The sequence below is a fragment of the Amphiprion ocellaris genome, chromosome 3 (genome assembly GCF_022539595.1).
Source record: "Amphiprion ocellaris isolate individual 3 ecotype Okinawa chromosome 3, ASM2253959v1, whole genome shotgun sequence".
NCBI lineage: Eukaryota > Metazoa > Chordata > Actinopteri > Pomacentridae > Amphiprion > Amphiprion ocellaris.
This window is the reverse complement of record NC_072768.1, coordinates 37,500,484-37,527,488: the sequence shown is the minus strand read 5'-3', so window position 1 is coordinate 37,527,488 and position 27,005 is coordinate 37,500,484. Positions and strand designations below refer to the sequence as shown.

The 27,005-nt window shown below is 36.5% G+C and overlaps 1 protein-coding gene across 1 annotated transcript; it reads right to left on the bottom strand.

The window, feature by feature from the left end:
• Window positions 1-2,667: 2,667 nt before the first annotated feature.
• Window positions 2,668-26,851, bottom strand: gan (gigaxonin). Its single transcript, XM_023271004.3, has 13 exons — window positions 26,695-26,851; window positions 24,311-24,514; window positions 24,024-24,138; window positions 22,053-22,403; window positions 19,503-19,571; window positions 17,902-18,053; window positions 16,323-16,444; window positions 16,123-16,235; window positions 14,731-14,880; window positions 12,067-12,203; window positions 10,449-10,583; window positions 10,110-10,219; window positions 2,668-10,023 (listed from the first exon to the last, which is right to left on the bottom strand). The coding sequence occupies exons 2-13, from the start codon at window positions 24,493-24,495 to the stop codon at window positions 9,851-9,853; spliced, it is 1,812 nt and encodes a 603-aa protein (XP_023126772.2). The 5' UTR covers window positions 24,496-24,514; window positions 26,695-26,851; the 3' UTR covers window positions 2,668-9,850.
• Between the last annotated feature and the right edge of the window lie 154 nt (window positions 26,852-27,005).

Genomic DNA, 27,005 nt, shown 5'->3' with positions numbered 1-27,005 from the left:
TATATTTACATTAAATTAACTATATATTAAAGATTTGCTTGACATTTTGATAGTTTTGCTTTACCTGCTGCTTGTCTGAATCCAGTTTTGCAAACTCAGCTGCCTCTCTCAGCGCTTTTCCTCCTTTTAGACGGTATTTCCTATTGTAGGCAGCCAAAATTAGCATTACATTAAAAAAACAGTAGAAGCTATACATATCATAAGAAAAAATAAGGAAACTTTTATCAGCGACATTGACTTGTTGGTTAAAAATTCATCTCAACATACATAGCAGCTCATGTCACAAGCTAGTAAGAAGCTAACGCCCATCCTAGCTTTCTTAAATCACGAGCTAAAACACTGCTTTAAGCTAATGTTAGCTTATTTAATATAACAAGCTATTTAATGTCTTTTTTGAAAACGTTACCTTTCCTCTTTTGTTCACATTAGCTTGCTAATGTCTTTTAAGCTAATGGAAGCTAATTAGCTTGTGAACTAGCATGCAGAACAATTTAAAATGTGATTTAGGATTTCATTAACATATTTTGAATAGTCTTACCATCCCATATTTCCATCAGAAGGCTCTCCAGCACTCTCTGAAGTTAAATTTTTGGGGTTAGCCTTCACAGAAAAACGAGAGAGAAGAAGTTACTTAGCAAGTTAACATGGACAGAAGAAAGAAGCTAACATTAGCTTAAAAGAAGTTAATAAACAAATATGAACACAAGAAAGATGCTAACGTTAGCTAGATAGAAGTTAAAAAGCAGGCCAAGATGGATGAATGAAAGGAACTGACTTTAGCTTAAAAGAAGATAATTAGCAGGTTCACTTGGTACAAAAAAAAACAAAACAAAAAAAAACTAACGTTAGCTTTATTACAAATAACATGGACAACAGAAAGAAGGTAATATTAGCTTATGAAAGGGTAATTGGCAAGCTAACATGGACAATAGACAAAATACAAAAAAACATAAACAAAAGAAAAAGCTAACTAGTTTAAAAGAGGTCAATAAGCAAGCCATCATGAATGACAGAACCTACTGGTAACTTAAAAAGATAAAAGACATTATTTAGCTAATGAGGCTGAAAGATGGGAGCTAACATCAGCTTAAAGAAGCTAATTAGCTTATGATATGAAATAATTAGTTTTAGCTAAGGAGGGATTCATTAACTTGTGATATTAAAGAAGGGAACGTTTGCTCAAAACAAGTACTTTGCAATATGAAAGAAGCTAATTCCCTGATTAGCAAGCTAACTTATAATAAGCTAACATTAGCTAAATAGAAATGAATAAGCAAACTATAATGAACACAAGAAAGATGTTAATAGCTTAATAGAAGATAATAAACAGGCTAATATGGATGAAAGAAAGGAACTGATCTTGGCTTAAAAGAAGTTAATTAGCAGGTTAATGTGATCGAAAAAAGGTCATCTTTGATATCACAAGCTAACATGGACAAAAAGAAGCTAACATTAGTCTAAAGTAAGTTAATTAGCAAACTAATATGGACTAAAGAGAAAACTACTGTTAGCCTAAAAGAATTTAAAAGGCACGTTAGCATGGACAAAAGAAATAAGCTAACATTAGCGTGAAAGACATTACCATGCCAGAATGGATGAAAGAAAGGAGCTGAGGCTAGCTTAAAGACAGTAATTAGTTTGAAAATGCAAGACACAATGTTAGCCTAAGATAACTAGCTTGTGATATTAAAGAAGGGACTGTTTGTTTAAAACAAGTAATGCGGCTTTCAATATGAAAGGAGCAAACAGTTAAAAAGCAGTGAATTAGCTTGGGATGTGGGAAAAGGTAACTTTACCTTCTTTCAAATCATAAGCCAAAATTAGCCAACACTGTCAAAACGTGACATTTGGGTGGTTTAATTTAGTCTAACTTAAGCAACTATGACATCAAAAAAACAATGAAAATATATGAAAAATAACTAAAATAAATTTAGAATAATGTAGCCAAAACAGCAAATTTTAAACACTTTTTTCCCCTGTAGAGGTGCATGAAAGTGGCTTTACTTGGGAAATTTCAGCCTGATCTTGTGCACGTCCCTGTGTTTGTATTTGCACACAAAGAGCATGTGATGGGAATCACGCTTCATTGAGTCATATTGCAGAACTTTGAAATTTTCCAGGAGCAAAACATAAAGAGAGAAACTGAAAATCATCATTTGAACGCACACAACTTTTATATCCCACTGCTGGTGACATATTTTGTAATAATTTAACTTATTTTATTAAATTATAATGAAAACACAAAATTTATTAAAAAACTCCGATATAAAAGGTGAAGCCCTCGACTTTATTAATCAAACAGAGAAAACAGGTCAGAATTTGGATTCTTGACCTTTTGTTGCTATTATCAACCACAGAAATAAAAGCTACAATGAAGAATATTCTTGTAATGTTCAGGGGGGAAAAAATTGCATTGATTTCTGTCAAATTCTGACATTATTCCAATCAGTCAGGGTTACTGTCAAGCACAGTTAACCCCCAAAGGCCCATTTTGAGCAGTATAAACCCTGAAAGTGTTGGTATTCATAATTCATACAGAGCTTTTAGTATTTGCACATCCTTACAGTACAAAAAGACTACCTGATTACGTTTGGGTTCAATCACTGCTTGAGTCACTGGATAGACATAAGAGAAAGAAGAAAGAATAACAGAAACAAACGCAACAAGACGTGTTTGACCACTTTGGTGATTTAATTCCTTTGACGCAAGTGAATGACAGTCATGAGCTTCAACATCTTACAAAACTTCCTCATGCATCAGTTACAAAAGTATAAACTGAAACAACAGTCTTCACTCCCCGTCTTACGCAACGCGACTTTGGGTTGACTTTTTCAGGTTGGACTGCTCCTATTTTCCCTTTATGGAGTCTCCCAGTGAATCACAACACAGACTGGCATGAGCTGTCGGAACAAGTGATGTTTAGTATATACAGAGCAGCTCGGAAATATTTACTGTAAATGATAAGACACTACGGAATGTGTGCCAGAAATAAAGAGGCAGAATATTCACAGACCTCAGCAGTCACCTGTTCTTACTCTATTGCAGGTATCAGTTGTGTTTAAAAAAAAAGACGGATCTAAAGAATGAAGCCTTAAACCTACATTCTTGGTAACATTCAGGCGTTATATGGCTGCAGTTTCAGGACCGCAGTAGTAGGACCTTTGTTTTTGTTGATCACTCAAGTAGGTAACTTACAGTTTTAAAGGGTTATTCCACCCAGAATAGTATTAGCTGTGGATTTAAAGTTCAAAACACTACTAAAGAATGTGGCGCATCTGTTCAAACTAGACAAAAATTGTATTTATTAAATCATTTCGTGCATCTTTAAAAAGAAAAAGCATAGTTGGTCAAATAAAATTAGGCCTAATCTTAGTACTGGACCAAAGACTTTTTGAATTTCTGTCCTGGATTTAATTTATGTCCACATAATCAACTTATATTGGCTAAAAAAAAAATGACAAAATCATTGCCAAAATGAAAAGACTGGCTGACAACATGTGTTGCGGGTAAACAACTTTTCAGCACTTTGTCAGTTTTTAATTTCCATTAAAACAAAGTTGGACTAGCCAAAATAGCACTTCAATAAACAGGCTAATTTTTGTAGCAAGCTATTGTTACCTAAAAGATGGCTGTTTGTAGTTCCTGAAGACTACAATCATTTTAACTCACCTTTTGGCAAGCTAATGCTAACTTTGCTCACCAGCTAAGACATCAAAACTGTTAAATATTAAACTAATTTGATTTACATTTATGCTACAATTGTTATCTATCATGGCTATTTAGCACTGTCTCAAAAACAAAAGGTCCTAGAAATGTAGTCCTAAAAACGTAGCCTCCTCTACTACAGAAACACAGACCCTCCAGCAGGGGGCGACTCCTCTGGTTGCAAAATAATTACACGTCTATAAGAAAATGGCCTTTCTTACTTGATTTGCTTCCTCAGTAAACATTTTCTGAGTGAGTTTATGGTCTCACAACTCAAAGATAACTATTTTCATGTCAAAGAGGAGGAAAGAAACCTGAAAATATTCACATTTAAGAAGCTGCAATCAGAGAATGTAATTATTTTTCCTCTATTTAAAAATACTCAAACCGATTAATAGATTATCAAAACTGCTGGTGATTAATTTAATGGTTAACAACTCATTAAATAACTGTTGCAGCTCTAATTCAAACTGTTTGGTTAGATCTGGATCCTGGATTGTGTGTTTAAATATTAATATATCATGTTGAAAGAAGTGACGACATAAATCCAGCGAAAACCAACTATATAGTTTTCTCAGTATTGAAAAAAAAATTACACAATTAACTAACATTCTTGTGTCACTTGAGTAAGAACAGTTTAATCATTTGAATTTACAAACCAACTTGTGGGTTTGAAAACCAAAAAGGCAAAATGACACCATTTATCAGAGTCTAAAACTGTGAAAACACAAAGAACTGCTAAACTGTTGAAGAATTATTTTCATTGTTGTTGATCGTATCACGTGGCACGTGTTATTAAAACAATTAAATGTAAGTTTTAAATGTTATTTCATTAAAATCACTTTATTCTAAGTGTCTCATTTATAAAATAAACCATTTGTGTAACATTTTCTTTCCCTCTGTGCCCCCCATATATTAACAAAACAAGAACTCTAAAATACACACCAACTTTTCATTGGTGAAAACTGCACTAATGGTACAAATAGTAGCTCAAATGACAACCCTACCTGCTGTAGCAACCAGTTAACTCTCAGAACCCAAGAACGTGCTAGCAGGCTTGAAAGGCATTGTTTTCTTCACACCATTTAGTCGCCATAAAACAATAAAAACAAAAAATAATGACCCCTTTATGACAGTCCTTAAATGGATCATGGGTGGAGTGCAGTTCCATTGGAAAAATTTGCTAAATCTAAGCTTAAAATTGCACTAAAATTTAACCGGAAATTCACAAATCTACCAAAGATTTACTGCTTGCACTAAACGGATCCTGTAAAAAACAAAGAAATGTTGAGAAAGCCATGACCATCTCTGAAATATACACCAACTTTTCATCGGTGAAAACTTCACTAATGGCACAAACAGTAGCTCAAATGACAAAACGACCTGCTGTAGCACCCAATTAACTCTCAGAACCCAAGAACGTGCTAGTAGCCATAAAAGGCATTGTTTTCTTCACACCAATTAGTATCTAGAAGCAAGAAAAACAGAAAAAAACAACCCTTTACAGCAATCCTTAACCCTCCTGTTGTCCTCATTTACGGGCACGAAAAAAATTTTGATTCCCTGTCTGAAAAAAAACCCCAAAAATTCAGCAAAAAAATTCCCCAAATTTCTGAAAATTTGCAAAACCTTCAGGAAGAAAATTCCAATAAGTCCTGAAAAGTTTCCCTTAAAAGTTTTATTTTTTTTTTTCAAAAATCCCCCAAATTTGGCAAGAAAATTTTTTAAAAATGAGTAAAAATCTTCAAAAAAAATCCTAAAAATATCTAAAGTGATTCCATATATATCAGTAAAACTTCCTATATTTTCTTTAAGAACATTCACATAAAAATCAACCAAAATCCAGCGAATTTCACTGGATTTTGGTTGATTTTTTTGTGAATGTTCTTAATAAACATTTTTAACATTTCTTTTTTTCCACCAAAAAATGTTCATAGATTTCCCAAAAATGTTGAAAATGTGGACATCAGAAGTTTCGCTGTGGAAATATATATTTTTTTTCAACATTTTCAAATTTAAAACAGGTCAATTTTGACCCACAGGACGACACGAGGGTTAAATGAGTCACATGTGGAATGCAGTTCTATTGGTAAAATTTGATAAATCGAAGCTTAAAACTGCAACAAAATTTCGCCAAAAATTCAGAAATCTACCAAAAACTAATCATTTGCAGTGAGCCGATCCTGTAAAAACAAATAAATGTCATCTCCTCAGCACAACTGGGAAGCCATGACCATCTCAGCTGTGACCAACAGGTTTCAGGTTGAACTGCAGGCAGTGTTTCCACAGAGCAAAGAGGAAACAGCAAGAAAACCAAACCTCCTGGATCAACAGAATAAATGCAGCATGGCTCAGAAACAGAGAAGCTGTTACAAGATACATTCAGCATGGTGAAACATCTTTCTACTGCTGATGTGCAGAGCAAACTGAAAATGCAGAGTTGGTAGAAGTGGTAAAAATTTAAATAAATAAATAGCAAAATATCTACAGCATGTGATATTTACCATTAATTAACCATTAACTGTTTTATTCTTTATGATTTCTGTCATTCTCCATTCTCTCTGTTTCCATAAAGGTGCAGGAATTTAAAAAAAACAAGCCCACGCTGAGGAAAAACGTGCAAAAAAACTTCCATAAGCTGCTTGGAGTTGAGAGTGTTAGAGATCACTATGCATCGGCCTTCAGTCCGGACTAACTCAAGCTGAGCAGCCCGATATGAAGAGGTGTGTCTGAGTCAACACTGCATGAGCTGCACTCAAGTGTGTTTACTTTGTGTTTGCTGATCCGACGACGGACGGCAGCAGCTGAAACTCAGAACAAACGAGGTCCACAGATGCCAAAACTGCAGCGACCGTAAATCCGAGTCAGAGGCCACGAAGGCAGCGACACGTCCAGGACGCTATTTCTGAACAGGCGGCGTCCGGACAGCTCAGTCTAGGAAAGACCTCGAGCCTAGAGTTAGTGTTGGAGATACAACCAAGTGAAATTATTACGTTATTTTCTGATTTACTAGTTGGGGCACTTCCTCATCTACTACATCATTTGGGGATTTTCTACACTGTGCAGGACTTCATTAGCTTTTCCACCTACTGCTGTGGCACTAAAGGTGCTTGTGTGGTTTAAAAAGGAGACATTCAGTGGAATCTTTGGTTGTGAATCGAAAGCTGTGATGGTTAAGGTTGAGTTTAGGCACAAAAATTACTTGTTTAAGGTTAAAAGTCCCTCTTTAGCTGCTTTGCATGGTTAAAGGTAAGGGCTGATTATGGTCACAGTTAAAGAAAAATGTCTCTAATGTTAAAATGTGACATTATGTTGACCCGTCCATCCACCCCAACCTCCTCTAAACACAGAAATAAACCACCACTGGGTAATTTCTTACCCATTCAGACACGAACATCCTTATTTCAGTGTAGGACATGAAAATTTGACTACATATCAGTGTTTATAGATGAATACACTTTAACTTGAATTACTTTTTAATGGATTTATCTATAAAGTGCAGGAATTATCCACATCCAAATCTTTTACCTTTAAAAACAAATCACAATAATGTTCATTTACGAGTCATTCCATCTCAGATCATCAAATTTTTACATCAATTTCTCCTCCACCATCTCTTGCCTGAAATTCTACCATAAAATTTGTATTATATTTATAAAGATATTCATGACATTTAAGATTGATAGATCTAAAAGTTTCCATGATAATGTAAAAATCCCTCTTCAGCTGCTCTGCATGGTTAAAGTTAGGGGCAGATTATGGTCACTGTTAAAGAAAATCTCTCCCATGTTAAAGTGTGATGCTTTGTTGACCCGTCCATCCACCCCGACCTCCTCTAAACATAAAAATAAGCCACTACTGGGTAATTTCTTCTAAAAGCCTGATTTTTAAAAAACTGTTCAGACACCTAAACATCTTTATTTCAGTATAGGACATGAAAATGCATCACGTCTGTGTTTATAGATGAATATACTCTATATTGTTGCAATGTCTTAATAGTAGTTTGCTTTACTTTTAAATGGGTTTTTTGATAAAGTACAGGAATTAACCATGTCCAAATGTTTTACTTTTTAAAAATAAATAACAAAAATGTTCATTTACGGGTCATTCCATGTGAAATCATCAAATTTTTACAACAGTATCTCCTCTGCCTAAAATTTTTGCATATATTTGGATGTTTATTAAGATATTCATGAAATTTTAGATTGATAGATCTAAAAGTTTCCAAGATAATGGTCAAATCCCTCTTTAGCTGTCGATTATGGTTAAAGAAAATCTCTCCAGTGTTAAAGTCTGATGTTTTGTTGACCGTTCATCCACCCCAACCTCCTCTAAACATAGAAATAAACCACTAAATTCTTTACGTTTCTTTCTTTTAGACCTGATCACCTGCATATTCATCGACTGGTTTGTTTCTTATATGTGAGTCTGACTTTTATAAGACATTAATCAGCATTAAAGACGAAGAACGACTGGAACCGAAGCTCAGTAAAGGATGTTAGAACAAGAAAAAAGGATTCTATGTGCTGGATATCCGGTTTTCTATTTTGCACTGTCCTCTCTTTATGCTTCGTATTCGTGTCAGGATTGATTTTAAGGTTATATTGCTCGTTTTCAAGGTTTTAAATGGGTTGGCACCACCTTATTCACCATCCAGGGGCTAAATTTTTTAAATACCAGAGGATCAATGAGCTCCGACGTTGTGTTGCACCATAAAACAAGATGCATTTTTGCTTTCCAAATCCTGAGCTGGTGGTTCACCCCTCAATAACCAGGTATGTTATGCTTGCACACAGACTTAATTATACGAACATGGGTTAATGGTTACAAGTAGTTATTCTCCAGATGTTTGTTTAACTGTGTTCATTAATTCTGAATTTTATTTTCACTTTCAGAGCACAGAACAGCAGGATTTAGTGGTTTTAGGGCTGCAGACAAACTTCCTTTTACTTCATTTTCACTGTTTCTTCAACTGAATATTCGCGTTAGTGGAAGAATAAGTGTATTAACTGTTCTCTTCATAGAACTATTCACGTTTGACAGTGAAAATACTGTCAAAATAAAAGTCCTGCATTCCTTTTATACCTAAAAGTGGAGAGTAAAAGAGGTTGTATCAACACAATGTGCCAACTTTTACCTAACATCTGGTCAAAGTGGAGATTTAAGTCTCCACCCAACGTTAGCGTCTATAACGTTTGCTTTCTTTTGCTGCAAATAATTATTATCTGTGTTTTACATACTCGTTATAACATTATAGTTTATAATAGTGATTGGTTCAGAACAATTTTATGGCAGATTGTTAATTTATATACAGCATGTCTGAGGAAATAATTCTGTTCTTGATTTGTTTTGAGGGTTTTTCTCCTAAAAAAAAAAAAATCAAAAAGTACAGATAAGAGTACAGTTAAAGCACCAGATCAATAAGGAGTATCAGTAAAACTAGTAGTAGCGTTAACATTTTAACAGAACCTATTGATTTAAGCAGAACTTCACATTCTGACTTCAACTTTTATTGCACTTTTATTCTGATTTATCTTTTACTCATAGTTATTTTAACTGTGCAGCACTTTGGTTCAACTTTTATCTAATAAATATGAATTTAATTTAGACTTTGCTGTGATTTTTGAAGCAAATGTTTATAAAATATTCTTTCTCGGATGCAAATTTTTGTGTTTCCTTTTAGTCAAAGTGACAAGAACAACAAAATGTATATAGAAATCAAAGTTTTTTGTGAAGAGCTGAAGGGAAACCCCAATTTTTGCTCCAATATACGTTGTTTTTTACACAACTCTTCGTTCAAATCTCTACAACCGAGGTGGAAAGTGCAAAGTTAGCATGTAGCATAGCGATGCAACGGGCACAATAATGGGAAACACAGCAGGTTGACTTTAACCAGATCTGCCCCACAAATAAAAATCTTTCACCAGTAAACGTCACAAACGAGGAATGTCCATTAAAATAAAACCTAAAAATGAACAAGTCCCACGTTAAAAAAATAAAACATACTTGGGTTTGTTTAAGAAAGAAAAAAAAGATGAACTTTCGTCCCATCGAATCGAATCGAACGGAGTCACGTTCTTCAACACGACTAGAACGTTTCATCAGTGTTAGTATGTTTCCATAAAACGGTACCGGTGTTGCAGACTCAGACTCGGATCCTGAACATCCCTTGGTTCAGCTGGAGGCGGAACAGCCGACAGTTGGCGATCCTCAGCGAGGCGCAGGCGGTCTTCGACAGGTCGCTGGGGAACATGGGTTTGGTTCGCTGCCACCTCCCGGTGCTGCGACGAAACTCCCGGATGTAGTCGAAGCTGGCGCCTGCAGGCACAACAAAAACATGAATCTATCGGACCTCCCAGAGCTCCGCCGGGCGTTTGAACAGGTTTTATTTTTATTTTACCGACCCGTGTCCAGGTCTCCCACCACGTAGATGCTGGCTCCGATGGGAACGGCGCCGTAAACAAAGGACGAACTGGTGTGGATGCACAAACTCTGGTCGTCCAGGAACATCCACCTGCAGCACAACGCACAGTTTCTGCATTTTTACACTTTAAAAACACCTCTTTTACCTGCTCACACACCTAAACATCCTTATTGTAGTACAGGACATAAGAATTGTGTTTAGAGATGAATATACTCTATGTTCATCTATAGTATGATGTTTAACGCGAAACATTCAGACCACAGTTGGACGCCATCAGTGGTTATATAGACGCTAATAGAAGTGTTTTAAAAGCACCGACCTCCTCATCTCATCGTGGTAGAACTCGGACTTGCAGGTCATCATTTGTCTTTGTTCGGGGTTTTCGTTTTCTTGGCTTCTGACTCCACCGAACACGTAGAGCTCCTGACCGACGCCGCAGGCAACGGAACCGAACCTGAGCAGGAGGAAAATTAAAAAAAAAAAAAGAAAAGAACTTCATTGAACAACACAGAAAAAATGTTCTCTACTGAAACGTTACTATATATTTACATTTACATTTCCACATATAACAGGGATGTACATGCTCTAAATGTGAATATACTGTGTGTACCGCAAGAAAATCAAACTAGAAAATGCTTCATTGATGTAGAATAATTTCCTTTGTGAAACAGCATGTCACACGTTTCGTTCAAGAACCATCAGGAAATTAAAATCTAAGGATTTTTTTTATGCCTTTAACAGTTTCTGAATGATTAATCTTTACTTTTTTAAATAATATATCGCAATTTTAAACTCAGATGTTTTTTTTTTTTTTTTGCTCCAACAGGAACCTTACATTTCATATGATACATTCAAAGACCGTCCGAAAGTTGAAAATCAACTGATCCCATATGTTTTTTTTATAATTTGTGGCTGATAAATGGTGTCATTTTGGTATTTTTTTTAAAAAACAACATGCCTTTTAAAGCCACCAGCAGGTTTTGGGTTCAAAATTAAACATGTAACTTAAAGGGAACTTTGAAGAAATGTATCAGTTGTGTTTAGGAGTGCAGGATTTTTCATTTTTTACAGGATATGTTTAGAGGAAATGGTTATTTTGGGGGGAAAAATTTCATTTGTGGAACAGCACTTCACACGTTTAGTTCAAGGACCACCAGGAAATTAAAAATTAATGGATTCTTTACATTTTTACAGTTTCTGATATATCTCAATTTTAAACTTAGATGTGTTTTTTTCCCAACAGGAACTTTACATTCCACATAATACATGCAAGGACCATCGGAGGGTTGAAAATTAACCGATCCCATATGTTTTTAAAAATAATTTCTGGCTGATAAATGGTGTTATTTTGGTATTTCTTTTAAAACATGCCTTTCAGAGCCACCAGCAGGTTTTGGGGTTCAGATGGTTAATCGTGTTGGTACTGACTGGTTATTTTATGATGTAAAATGGTAGAAAAGCACAAGTAGCTGCTAAACATAACAGGAAAAATGACACCACGCACAAATTACACTGAAAACCAGGAAGTGTGAAGGATGACTCATGACGGAAAACCGCTTTTTCAAAAAACATTAAATGTGTTCATATGAAACAGGGTGCAGAATGTCCGTCGTGGATCATTTAACATTTTAGTGATGGTGAAAAAGTTGCTTCACACCAGTGAGCAGACATCAAAGTGAAACTCAGAGGGTTGCAAGTTTCTCGAACCACAGTGTGACTCAACTGCACCTCTGAGGAGTCTGATAAGTCGGTGTGACTGCGGTGTTTGGGGGAGTCAAACTGAAACTAAAACTGGCTGATCTGCTAGCATGACAGTGACCACGGAGACGTGTTGCATTTCCTGTTGTGCAACTGAAACAAGTATGTTTGTGTTGAACTGTGTCTGAGATAAGACTTGAGACAACATCCTGTTTCTTTAGTTCACACCAGTTCTTTACCGTCTTTCTTTCAGAGGACAAAGACCTGTCCACTGCTGGGTTTTAGGGTCAAAGCATTCGACTGAGTCAAACAGTTTCCCATACGAGCCTCCACCAATGGCGTAGATCTTCTTATTCATGGAGGCGTAGCAGCCGACCTGAAGGAGACACAGCAGTAAAAGTTAGAACACTCTGACTTACAGGCTCATATTTACTCTGTTCACCCTGAACCCTGGAGTATTTTTTATATTATATTCTAGATTTATTATAATTTATTAACAGGATGAAGTTCAACTCCTACCCGCTATAGTCAAAGTTAGTATACTCTTGAAAAGACCAGGCTTGAGTTTCAGTGACTCCAAAAATTCTGAATTTTCTACGAAGGAATCATTGAAACCCACTCTACAGCTGTTTAACACAAAGAACGATCACGTATTTTGGTTCTTTTACAGATTTATTAAAGGTCTTCTGGAAATATGACATAATCTGCTGGGTCTAAAATATACATACAGAAATGCTAATGTTTGGCCATTTCCACCTCAGTTTGGTTCTTTTGGTTTCTGTCCACAATCTTCTGGTTCATCTTTGACTCCTCTGGACAGAATTGGTTCAGTTCCACTAAATTTGTCGTCTTTCTGACTTGTTTCTTCAGGTTCTAGATGGGTCTAAGTCAGGACTTTGGGGAGACCAGTCTAGAACCTTCATTCTAGCCTGATGGAACCATTTCTTTACCACGTCTGATGTGTGTTTGGACTCATTGTCTTGTTGAAACGTCCAACTGTGTCCAAGATCAACCTTCTGCTGATGGTTTTAGGTTTTCCTGAAGAACGTGGAGGTGATCCTCCTTCTTCATTATTCCATTTACTTTGTGTAAAGTTCCAGTTCCACAGAGCATGATACTGCCACCTCCATGCTTGGTGGTAGGTTTGGTGTTTGTGGGGTTAAAAAAAAGTCTAAGAACCACCTAAGACAGTCCTCAACAAGTCCAAAACCAGTCCAAAATCAGGACCAAAATTAAATCTAAACTACTCCTAAAAAAGTCCAAGACCGTCTGAAACCAGTCCTCATCCAGGACCAGATCCAGAGTAAAATAAATCCTAAACCAACTTTAAATCACATCCAAAACCAGGAGAACCAAGACTGAAACCAAACATAAACCAGTCCCAAGAAAGTCCAGAACCAGTCCAACATCCAGTCTGAAACCAGTCCAGAAGCACTTCTAGGAAGCCCCAGAGCATGATGCTGCCACCTCCATGCTTGATGGTAGGTTTGGTGTTCTTGGGGTTAAAGGCCTCACCTTCTCTCCTCCAAACAGATTTCTGCTCAGTTTTTCTTCCATCTGACCACAGAACTTTCCTCCAGAAGGTCTTTTCTTTGTTTTACAATAAATTGATGAAAGAAATACATCATCGTTTTTGTGATAAAGACACACATTTCAGTGATTCCATCATAGAAAATTAAAAGTTTTAGGAGTCGTTGGAAACTCAAGATTGACATATGTGGTATTTACCAGTGGATGGAAACTTCTCTTCACAGCAACCAAATAATAAGACACTGATAAATTTTGGTTGTTTTCTTCGATGTCTCTGGTCTTTTTATTGTAATATTTCAGCAATGAAACACAAAACTAATCTGCAACTTGTGTTTAGATGCGCCTGCCTCTAATTATCTAGAGAAGAATTAATCATAATTACATATTCCAACATAATAATAAGGCTAAAATTGCTTAGTTGCACTAAATATCATTCATTTAAAATAGTTTTAAAGTTGTATTTTCTGTGTGGTTGCTTGTAAGTAAGTGTGCAGAGTTTTTCCTGCATAAAGGAATTCAAAGAGGTTAAACCAATGTCAAGTAATAAAAAATTAAGATTTTTATTTAAGATCTTTTTCCTCACATAGTTTTATTTACTGGAGTTTCATTTAATCAAGTAAAATAGCCATTTTTTGGTGAACAAATGATCAGAAATAACAGGAAAATACAGAGATTCCTGTCAAATAAGGTAAAACAGACTCATCATCTTTACTGTACTTGGACCAGTGTTACTGCAGAACTTAGTCACCACTAAAAGAACCATTTAGAACAGTAAAACATCTGGTTTCTGCTTGTATAATTATTATTTTTAATATGCTGAATGGAAAGACTATATATTTTCAGCAGTAGATAAGGTTGTGGCCACCAGGGGGCGTCAGTTAGAACACATTTTAGGACAATATGCTGTTTTTGTTCATTTGTTTGAGGTGTTTTTGGTGGTTGTGTAGACACACTAACAAAAAATCACGCCCGTCGATAAACACGATAAGAAACACCTCTAAACTTTATCATCACAAAGAACGATAAGCAAAAAGTAGGTCATAACGCCCACAGCAAACAAACACATAAACAGAGCTCATGTTTGTTTACTTAGTTGTGACATTCACGCACACAATCTGTGAATACAAAGACACGGCAACACTCCCCAAAATAAACAGAAATATGAAATATCGTCCAAAAAGTCGACAAACTCAGGATATAAAGTCTTCCTCTGCAGATTATGGTGGCTTCTAATTGGCTAATTCTTTAATTGCTGATTAAACCAACCTGGTCTAGACATTATTTTTCCTTTTACTGATATATTTATGGTCATTTGTGTCTCCTCTACATCATACCTGTCTGCTGTTATTGTGGTATTTCTGTGCGTTTTGTACCTTTCGTATCATCGTCATGCTGGTCTGCATCTTCCAGGTGCTGCAGTGAGGATCGAACACTTCCACGGTGATCAGCTCTGTCACGTCGTTCTCTCCTCCCAGGACGTAAATCAGACCGTCCAGCTCCACCACGCCGAAGTTCTGCCGAGCCTGAGAACATCAGCGACGGCAAAAATCAAACAAAGTGATGCAAATTAACACAAAACGTCTTCAGGACAGGAACCAACAATAAGTTATAATATTTCTTTGTTTCGGTATTTCTACTGTAATTTTATTTATGTTTAAATCTAAATTTAGTGGCAGCAGATCATAAACCAATGATTTACAGAGATACCATATTTATTTATTGTATTTATGTCCCATGTGCTATGTTTGCATATTTAATTTTTTAATAAAAATAAAAGTAAATAACATTTACTTTATTTATTCCTATATATGCAATTATTAGTTTTTTCTGCATTGTTTATTTATTTATATGCACATTTATTTACTGATATTTAAGTCTCTTTTCACCTGCCCTTTTTATAAATACTAACTTTTATTAATGCATTTATTTACTTATTTAATTCTGTATTATTTACACATTACTTTCTTTATTTCTGTATGCATTTATTCATCAATATTTAAGTCACATTTGGTTCCCAATACAAAATCATTCACTCAGTATCTTATTAAATTACATATTATTTTTCCACATTTCTTATTTTGTGCATTTGTTTATTGACACGTAAGACACTTTTATCCGCCTCATACTTAATTATCTACTTTAAATTATTTATTTCTGCATTTATTCTGTTATTCATACACTTATTTATTTGCTCTTATATGTCAACTTTGTGTACATTTGCTCCAACTATGTTCATTTTTAAAACTAAGATGACAACTGCTTTTTTAATTAATGAGCCATTTTTCCATAAACTCTGGTTTGAACTTGTCTTATCTTTATTTGAATTTATCATTATTTACCTTTAAACCTTTTATTTTATTTTTTATCCTATGAATTTGAATGTTTTTTTTTTTTCTTTTTAGGGATTTTAAAGCACTATGTAAAGCACTTTGAATTGCCTTTGTGGATGAAAAGTGCTATTAAAAGTTAGCTTGCCTTGGCTTTATGGCTTCGATAGTGTTTTAAGTAGTGATTTATGACTTCAAATTCATGTTCTTGTACGCATGTTATTAAAACATTTGTACATTTAAATAATATTCACTCAAAATTTAGTTGAATATTTCAACTTTGCTGACACCTAGCGGCCAAGAAGTATAAAACAAAAATAAAAGAGCGCAAATACACTATAATAAACTGTAACATGGCTGCTGTATAACAGACAGACTTACCCAGAGAATAATTAGCTTTACCGATCCCTATAATGCCGTGTCCAGGTGTGTTCGTACCTGGAGCATCGGCGGTATGGAGCTCCAGCTGTTGGAGTCGGGGTCGTATTTCTCTCCGCTGCCCAGAACTGTGTTGTGTTCATCGGTTCCTCCCATCGCGAACAGAAAACCCTCTGACAGACAGGAAAAGGTAGAATTTTAACAACAACAACCAAACTGTGATTGTCTTTTGCAGCAGGAGTTTTAAAGGAGTCGCTGACCGGCAGCAACGACTCCGTGTCCGAGTCTGGCGACGCTCATCGGCTGCAGCTCGATCCAGTTCTGTCTGTTGATGTCGTACAGCGGACACATGCAGCGAGTGGCGGCGGTCGGCTTCCTGCTCCTGGACGAGAGAAAAACCAGCAGAGCACCAATTTAACCTTTTAAACCTTACAACTCTTGCACAAACTCGGGTCTACGTGTCTATAAAAATCATATTTTCAGTCATTCTGCACCAAAACTGCTGCTATTTGATGTTTTCAGATTTAAAGTCTAGACACATCTGCTCATTTAAGGGTTTTCTTTATATCGTTTTTGTTTATTCTCTGCAGTGCAGAACAAAACTGCTCCCTCTGACCCACAAACCCTGTCAGCAGGTTTAAAAGACCTGTTATATGTTTTTTAAAATAGCAAAAGTGCCACCATTTATCAAGCAGAAATTGTAAAAACACTAAGCTCATCACCTTTCCTTAAACTACTTATGTGTGATGAACAGTTTCACCAGGAAAAAAAACAAATTTAAGCCTAAAATTGTGATATTTACTCTACATATCATTAAAATACTCCCTTACATGTAGCGTTTCTGTCTTACGTCTTTCCGCGTTTCAATTTAAAAAGAAAAAAATGAATACATTTTTAAAATACTCAAACTTTTCATCCGTGAAAACTGCAAAATATTTGAACAAACGGTACAAATAGTAGCTCAAATTACAACTAAGCCTCCAAATAAAATTTACCTCTAAATCCTAAAAAATGCTGGTTTTGAAAGCTACTTTTTCTTTTTTCTTTTTAAAAAAAAAAAAGGCTAATTATTTATTTGAGAATCTTCCACTAATCATGTGTGACGTACAGCTATGTAAAGGAAAAACAACCAATATTTCATAAAAATCACTTACTCCCACTTAAAAATTCATTAGAAATACATAGTTTGCTCCAGATTCTTTAAAAACAAAAAAAAATCTGCACTCAATGCTCGAGCTGAGAAGCCACAACTCTCAGGTAATTCATCAAAATTAAATTGTGATAATTCATCAAAGTTATTTTAAATGTTTTTTGTAAAAACAGATGCTGCAAAAAATTTAAAAATTCTGTGCTTTTCCTCACAACCAATAAATTACGACTGACTCAGGTGTGACCAACAGTCACATGATAAAAATTCTGAGAGTTTCCAGGTTGAACTGCAGGCAGTGTTTCCACAGAGAGACTGAGAGGAAAATCAAAGCTACTGGATGAATAAAATAAATGCAGCATGGCTCAGAAACAGTGAACAGAGGAGCAAGTTGTTGGAGATACATTCAGCATGGAGAAACATCTTTGTGGAGCTGCATTCTGAGGTTGTAAAAATGTAAATACTACAATATCTGTAGTATATGGGGGCTCAATTTTTTCCAAAAATGAAGAAAATCCTTTGGAAAAGTCGCTGTGTCCAAACTTTTGATGGCTACTAGCAAAGCAATTCTGTAAATTCAAACTGCTTTTCCCCAAACATTGAGCAGAATAAAATGGCCAAGCTTCTTTGTTTGTGCTGATGGGAGGCCAGACAGAAGATAAAGGATCACAATAAGAAGAATGTTGACTTACTGGCGATCTTCTCCTCCTGCGATGACGATACACTCCGAGTATCCTCTGGGTTTGAAGGCGGCCAACATGTCTGCGCCCTGCAGCTGGCCGGCCGATAAAACCGGCTGACAGTATTCTCTGATCACCTCCCTCATCAGCGGCTCCCCCATGGTCTGATGGGAAACCAGAGCAACACAGTCGGGTTTTAAGGGTTCGGAAACCTTCGTGGAGATTCACAACCTCACAGAACAGACTAATGAACACAGAATCTGCAGCAGTACTGGCAGATTTTAGGAGAATATTTCTTTAATTGGGTGGTAAATTTGAGCTGATTAGTGAAGCTCCCACCTAGAAAAAGTAGATTTATATCCCAGAGTTTAGTGAAACACAAGGGAGACAGAGGGAAAACATGAGGCACATCAGATGCATGTGTGAAGGAACAATTACTCTCTTTCCCCTTATTGAGGTATTCCCTTGCAGCTGTTATCTGAAGACAACCCAGAATATCATGCAGGTTGCATCTGTCAACTGCAGTCGCCTTAAATCAAGTTGAAGAACCCATAGATCACACAACAGAGAGACAACTGCTGCAGGAAAACCATGACTTGGTTAAGGTTAGATATTGCTTAGTCTGACGTTACGGAGCAGACAAGTTGTCTCCATATGGGGCCATAATCTAAATATGGCATTTCTCCCAACCCAATATATAGTCAAGGTTGAAGAGAATCCTCAGAATTGAATCTCTCTCAACATGGCAGAATTCCCTAACAGCATGAAGTTGTTTCTAGTCTCAAAAATCTGACACGTAACTCAGTCAGATCTAAACACGTTATTAGATTTACTGATTTAGAAAGACTTACACCTTTAGAGGATGTCATTATTTCTGATGTCAGTCAGAAATAAATGTTCAAAAACCTGCAAAACTTGTCTTTAAATCTTCAGTTTTCAAATATACTCAGTCTTAACCTCCCAAGACCTGGCATTCACGTATGTGGACACCTTTTTTTATTTAAAGAGCATAGTGTTCATGAGTAGAAGATAAATATAAATATAATAAAATATAATAATCAGATATTAGATATTCTCCAATTATTATATTTATTGGTTATTTCTTATCCCAAAGAACTAGAGGAAATCCAAAATGCAAGTCTAACCAGAGCTTTTAGGAGGTCTTAGGAGGCTACAGTAATAAAACATATACAGTGGTGCATATAGCAAAACTTCCCCAAAAAACATTAAGAAAAGGCTTAAAATAAGGCTCAGTGCATGCATGCACACTGCAGATCCTGCCTGAAAATCATCACATTTATACATTTTTTTGGGCGATAAAGTAATTCAGTGATAGTTGGTATTATATTTAACAATATTTTGCAAAAAGGAGCTGCTAACCGCAAATTTGGCACACTTTGTTTTGAAAAATGTAAACAAATATGAGCTAAAAAAATGAGGTTTAACTTGCAGCACAAAGTATAAATCAGTGATTCAAGGACAGTTACATACTTTAAGTTTCTTGTAAAAGTGTTCAATCTGCTTTGTTGAAATAAAATCACTTCAGCAGTGTGCGTTCATACCGCTGTTGTGCGATGATTGATGCTATCATGACACATTAAAAGTGGCTCTACCTGCTCTCTCAGGTAGCTCAAGTCCAAACCCTGCAGCCACACAGCAGACATCACCTCCCTCATGTGCACCTGAAAACACAGAAACACCTTTATAGAAACAGAATGAAGGAGAAAAAAACTCAGAAATGTCTTCTGTGCAGAATGACTCAGTTAAAATGAAATTAATCATTCATAAAGAAAAAAATTAATTAGTTTGATTTCTCAAAACTGAAAAAACTGGAATCAATCTGTACAACAGTGTTCCAAGAGCACATATGTGTTACAGATACTAGAGAAAATGTTAAAAATGCCTAAGTATACTGTAGATATTGTATTATTTAAAGTTTTACGTTTCTATGCTCGTCTCCTATCTGGTATGTGGAAACACTGCCTGCAGTTCAGCCAAAAGGTCTGTGATTTTTTCTCATGTGACCGTTAGTCGTAGCTAAGTCACTAATAACTTCACAGTTGCACCAAAAAAACACAGAATTTTTTTAGCGATTGGTTTAAATAAGACACGTAGATTCAAGCGATTTTGATAAATATCATGGTATTAACCCGTAGATGCTCCGCTGATTGGACCTACACTCTTCTATAAGAGGGTCAAAAATGACCCTTATGAGAATCAATGTGTTGTTAAGCCGTTTAGTTAAGAATAGTAATTTGTTTGTATTATATTTTTGTCCACACAAGAATGATTTCTTGTTTGAAATATGTTTTTTTCCCTCTATAACAGATTTTGATCATTGAAAAAGAAGAATATTGCACAGAACAGCACTAGCAGAATGTAAACATCCATTTTGTTGACATTTTTCCACTCTTTTCCTCCAGCTGTTGCTGTTCTCTGCCCTTCCATCACCTCTTGTATGATGTTATCAGTGATAAAGAGCTTCGGGTAGTAATACAAATATTACAACTTCTTCAAAAGTATAAAGTTAACTTAAAAATTAAATGTAATGTTATCAAAAGCATGTGTTTTGAGGAATAGCTGGAAAATGAAATGCATTCATTTCATTAGAAAGATTTTGCAAGAAAACGAGCTTACCGGGTCATTTTTGACCCACTGCTGCATCTAAAGGCCTCTACACACGGTGCGATTTTAACGACCTTATAAGTTCACAGCTTGCTACACTGTACGACATGAATCTAATAATCTTTGGGGACGACGTGAAGTTTGCTCTGTGCAGATTGACGATGGAAACGCAGCTGAATCTCAGCCTACGATGAACGTGAGTCAACGTGAACGTGCAAGAATAAAACATAAGCATGCGATGTCCATCCATGAAAAATAAACAATCGAAGCATAAACGGAGCTTCTACAGTCACAGAGAAACTAAAGAAACATGAACGGAGCCTTCGCCCTGCTGACATTTATGTGTTTGGAGAGAAATCCCACAAAAAAGGAGGAGGAGAAAATGGATGCGGTCGTGGCTCAGAAAGAAAGGCCAATATGGGATGTCAATTTTGCAAAGGGAGCTTAAAGTTAGTTACTTGTTAGCATCTACTAGCATTTTACGTGAGCATTTACTGTTATGGTCTGACATTTTCCAACAAAACACACTACATGTAAACATAACAAACAAAAACTTTTTGTCTGGTTGTGGTTCGAGATGGAGGACACATCTAAAAGGCTTCTGCTGCCACATCTCTACTAGGCTGTCTTCTTTGTTTAAATCCCACGTATTTGTTTTGATGCGTTTTGCCACTGTCGTCTCAAATCATCTATTTGGGTTTATTTATCAGTACGTCATTTCATCCTGCATTTCCATTGGTTAGTTAGATGTCGTAGGTCGCAGCAGCATCACACTGTGAGACGATCACCCCAAATTTCTGACACTGTCAGAATTTTATGGCAGCTTGTCTTTGGTCATAAGACCATGACGACGGCTGTCCTTGAACGTGTCTCACTGTGCGACGTAGGACCAAAGACATCGCAACGATTCTCTCATGACTGCTATCTTTAGTCTGGGACGGCTGAAAATCTCACAGTGTGCAGTGTAGGGCTGGTCCGAAGAGAAATTTCTAGGCTCCAAATATTCAGCCCGATTGATGACAAATATCCAGATATTCGGATTGGTTCATAACATCTGACGGGGGGGGGGGAGACGAATTGACAAGTCGAATACCGATCGTGCAACATGGTCCAACGGGTTGGGGTAGAATCCAAATATTCGGATCTCAAAATAAATATTCAGATACCACGGTAACGACCGAATATTTGGATATTCGGGTCCAGCCCTAGTGTTGAGGCCTTAAAGTTTCAGCTGAGATTTGGATAAATTTCCCAGTTGAACAGCACAAAACAGACGAGCAGTTTCTAGACCATCAGGAGGTTCAAATTCTCATTATTTTTTCAGCTTTTGCAGTTTGTGGCTGATAAATTGTGTAATTTTGCCGATTTTCTGACGTCTTCTCAAACTTTCCAGCAGGTTTCAGTGTTTAGAGAGTTCAGTTACTGCTGCACCGGCTTCATTTTCAACACATGGTTAGTTATTGTTTGGTATAAAAGAGAAAATATCACAAGAACTGGTGTTACTTTAAAGCCACCTTTCCACGCTGAGTCTTACTCACCCTGCGGTCGTCCGGATCGTGGCCGAACCATCTCACCACGGCCTCCAGGACGTGCTTCTCGTTGCCGACGTTCAGCTTCTCCATGCCCAGGACCTCGCGAAGCCGGTCCGGCGGCAGCTCCCTGAACTCCTCGGTCAACGCCACATCGCGGAAATGCGTCTGCAGGAACTCAGTGGCGGCGTAGTGGACGTGGTAAAGGCAGTAGTGCAGGGAGAAGAGCCGGATGCCGATGCAGTTCTCGGCGGTGATGCAGCTCTCCAGGAACTGGCAGCACAGGAACTTAAGGTCGGTCATGAGGAGCAGGTCGGACGCCTGGACCATCTCCTGGATGGTTTCTTCACTCAGAGTGATCTGTGTGTGACGAAATAATTAACATATCAAGACATACACTTGACAAGCGAAGCGAGAACACTCCTGAAATACAGAATATATTCCTGTTGTGCCTCGTAAGTTGTGTCTTTTTCCAGTGTAATCTGATCTCACAGTGTTTGGAACAGCATCCACGTCTTCCAGCCATTACATCCCCATTTTCCTAACTGGAATTCTCAATGGATGGCTGGTTTTATTCCTCTGGATGTTTAAAATGTCACAAAATCCCAAATTGTACCAACCTCTCAGTAACTGCAGTTATAAGTTAAACAGTCGATTATTTCCTCTTCTGAACCATCAAAAACAAAAGGTTTAGAGAAACTATATGGCATAAAATTGGTTCTAAAATGATTGAATTTCTCAAGCCTAAGATGACAAATGTCTCGTTTTGTCCAAAGAGATTCAAGAAATCAGAAAATATTCACAAAGAACCACAGTCACAGAATTTAGACATTTTTTTAAAAAAAAATTATCATTCAATTAATCATCGCAGCTTCATCTTACAGTCATTTTCTTTATTTTGGTGCATTTTGTGACTTTTTTTAAAGTCATCTTGCATCATTTTGTGTCTCTTCTTCCATTCTGAGTCTATTTGTTGCCATTTTATGCCTCTTTTACAGTTGTTTTGCAGCCATTCATGTTCATTTTGTGTGACCTGACTTAAGTCCAACTGAACACATTTGGGGTATTTTAAAGAGAAATGTGAAGATTGATAAGGCAAAGATAAATTAGTTCCACTCAGATGGATCCAGTATGTTTGGTGTGAACCTGACCAGGACTACCACAGTGAATGCATGGTCCTGACAGTGAAGAACAGAGGTGGGAGTGTGATGATATGAAACTGCATGAGTGAAAAAGGTGTTGTGGAGGTGATATTTATAGATAAAACTATGAATGCTTGAATTTCCCTTGGGATTAATAAAGTATCTATCTATCTATCTATCTATCTATCTATCTATCTATCTATCTATCTATCTATCTATCTATCTATCTATCTATCTATCTATCTATCTATCCATCCATCCATCCATCCATCCATCCATCCATCCATCCATCCATCCATCCATCCATCCATCCATCCATCCATCCATCCATCCATCCATCCATCCATCCATCCATCCATCCATCCATCCATCCCAAAATACTGGACTTCAAGTCTGCAGAAGCTGGAAGAAGCTTCTAAAGTATAAGAAAAGCGTAAACTGTGAAATGGACAAGATGCCACCTGATTTGAATCCAACAGAACAGAAACTTTAGGGTATTTTAAAAACAAAACTAGATCGATACAACCCTTCCAGCAAAAAAAAACAGCTGAAAAAATTAGTCTGTGAAGAGTAACAGAACATCTTTGGAGAAATGTGGTATAATCAATGCTAAGAACGATTGAGTCTATTATCAAAAACAAAGGTGGACAAACAAAGCATTGACAAAATAAAAGATTACAATAATGTTTGGGCTGTATTTTTATGACAGTAAGTCTAAGCTGGTAGTTTTTTTATTTGGCATAAGAGTAAATACCCGACTGTTTCCTGTAACATGGTGCAATTTAGAGTCATTTGACATTTAATCTGATTTAATTTGATGCTGCACGTCCAAACTCACTTCACCACTGAAGATGTAGTCCAGGATCTGCTTCATGATCGCCATGGAGACGCCCTGCAGCTCGATCCTGTACGTGGACCCGTCTTCTTTAGGAGGGTTGTAGTTCAGCTTGGTTCTAACAGCAAATAATCACGTTAATTAATAAAACAGAGCATTAAAATCAAACCTAGAAAGCCTCTCGGCTGTTATTTTGGTGAAGGTGGACACACCCATGCTGCTGTTAAACTATAAACACTGAACAGATGTAGCAAATGCATGATTATATTTGAACTGCTAAATCCCCTGACCTTATATAAGGACTGGCAGCAGCCAGGATGTTTTTCTGGACGGGAAGCTCCTCTCCATCCACCACCAGCAACGCATCGTGGAAACTTTGCTCCTGCCAGAAGGTGCGAAGAACCCTGAGGAGTTTCTGGGAATGCTGAGGATCTGAAACCTTCGATCCGGGCTCATTGGATGCAGAGTCGGGCATGTCTGCGCCCGAAAACCAACTGTCAGACAGAGAAAAACAGGTTGAACTTCTCTAAAAATACATCAAACTATGTTACACAGCAAATAATCAAACTTAAAAATCCCAAAAGTCAACACAAAACACTTCATTTGGATTAAAAATTGCATTTACAGGAGTGAACAGTGCATTTTCAGGCATGTCTAAGCCCCAAACCATACTTTAAACAGAGAATATAAAGCTGAAGTTCTTTTAAAATATCTCATTATGTTATATAGCATGCTTAGATTCACAATATAACACAACTAAAAGGTATTAAACTAATTAAGACGGTGTATTCTTTAATTCAGCTTGCATATAAATCAACAAACATTCTTATTCAGATTAAAAAAACAAAGAAACATGGCTTTAGCAGGAGGTAAAAGTGCATTTTCAGGCACGTTTAAGCCTGAAAACATGCTGTCACCAGAGCATACCGAGTTGAAGTTCCTGAAAAACATCTCCAATTATATTCTTCCGCTAATTATCAAACTTAAGGTCACAAGAAAAAAATAATTTAAGCATTAAACAAATGCAACGTTCAATTTTGCTCTCTCCAAAATCAATACAAAGCACTTACTTCGCTAAGAAATTGCTCTAAAAGTACATTTTCAGGCATGCATAAGCCCCAGAGTATACTGTAAAAAGAAAATACCAAGCTGAAGTTCCTTAAAAATATCGCTAATTATGTCCTAAAGCTTCATATCAAACTTACAGTCACAATAAAACACCATTAAAGGTAGTCAACAAATAGGGTGCATTCTTCAATTAGGCCTGCACAGAAGTCAACACAACATGCTAATTTGGCTAAAAAATGCTTGAACAGGTGTGACCAGGGTATTTTCAGGGATGTGTAAGTTTCAAAACATACTGTAAACAGAATATACCATGCTGAAGTTCCTGAAAAATATCTCAAATATTAAAATAAAACACAATTAAAAGCATTAAATGAATTAACAAGGAGCATTCTTCAGATTGGCTTACAGAAAGTCAACACAACACGCATATTTGTCTAAAAAAATGCTTTAACCAAAGAGAAAATTTGATTTTCAGGCATGCCTAAGCCTTAAAGCATAATATAAAAAGTATATAAAGCCGAATCCCTTAAAAATATCTCCCAATTACATTCTGCAGCTCAATATCACACTGAAGTTCACGATAAAAGATAATTACAAGCATTAAGTGAATTAAGAGGGTGTGGTCTTTAATTCGACTTGCACAAAAGTCAACATAACACGCTTTCTTGGATAAAAATGACTTTAACAGGAGTGACCTGTGTGTATTTAGGCATGTCGAAGCTTAAGAACAAACTGTCAACAGAGAAAAACAAGCTGAAATTCTTCCAAAATATCTCTAATTATCTTCTACGGCTTATTATAAAACTGAGAGTCAGTTAAAAACACAATTTAATGCATTAAACATAATTAACAGAAGACATTCTTAAATTCGGCCTGCAGAAAAGAAGTCAACACTCACCACTTGCCGTTTTCGGGCATGTCTAAGCTTGTCAACAGAGAGGCTGAACTTCATTAAAAATATCTCCCAATTGTTGTTTGCGGCTCGTTATCAAACTTGTAGTCAAATTTAAACATAATTTAGGATGTTAAATAAAATAATAGGGGAGATTCTTCAATTCGGCTCTCACAAAAGTGAACACAAAACACTAATTTGGATAAAACTGGCTTTAAGAGGCTACTTCTGCAGCTAGCTAGTCCTCCTCTTGCACGGCAAACAGTAGCAGGCTGCGCATCAAAATTTTACTATAAATGCAACATAAGATACAGCTTAGTGACTCAGTTCAGTGCTGAATATTGTGAAAAAACTTGACAATTCATAATACTAATGACTCGATTTCATAAGTGGCTTGTATAACTCTACCGAGTCGAAACTTCTTAAACTGAAAGATTTCTAAATGAAGTTTGGCTAGCAAAGCTAAGCTAGCAGCAAAACAGCAGACAGGACTGTAAACAACAGTTCCTTTGACAAAGACGACATAACGCCGCCTTTAATGTTAGAATTTAGCATTAAACAGCTTTTTCTAGCTTTAATTATCCTGCAAAATGACTGGAAAAGAGGAAAAACACCACAGTAACAGCGTTGAGCAATGCCCTGCATGTTCACCGTGGGACATAGCAGTTGTGTCACGTTTTTAATTTTAATAACTCCATTTTTTAAGCGTCTTACCTGATAATTAGGACTTCTCTTTGCAGTTTGTGGGCACAGGGTGTACCTGTCTGCACTCAGGACAACATGAATCACTCCAGGGCGAGAATGTTGGAAGTGGACGTCAAGGCATGCACGGGGCTGCGTTCAAAGACTGAAGGAAATGTGGTAAATCAGATTTCTTCTGTGAAAATATAATCAGATTTAAGCCCAGAATTACTCCGAATGACATCAAAAATTTACGAAAGACACTCAAAACCATTTCTGCATTGTTTTTTGTTTATTTTGTTAGATCTCTTTATTTGCATTTACATTAAATTGTAAATTTCCCC

Coding starts and splice junctions, on each gene's coding strand:
- gan (XM_023271004.3), bottom strand. CDS start 24,495: ATGCCCGACTCTGCATCCAATGAGCCCGGATCGAAGGTTTCAGATCCT. Junction 18,054..19,502: donor TGAGCTACCTGAGAGAGCAG/GTAGAGCCACTT, acceptor GTTTCCCATCAG/ACCATGGGGGAGCCGCTGAT. Junction 16,236..16,322: donor ACACGGAGTCGTTGCTGCCG/GTCAGCGACTCC, acceptor CCTGTCTGTCAG/AGGGTTTTCTGTTCGCGATG.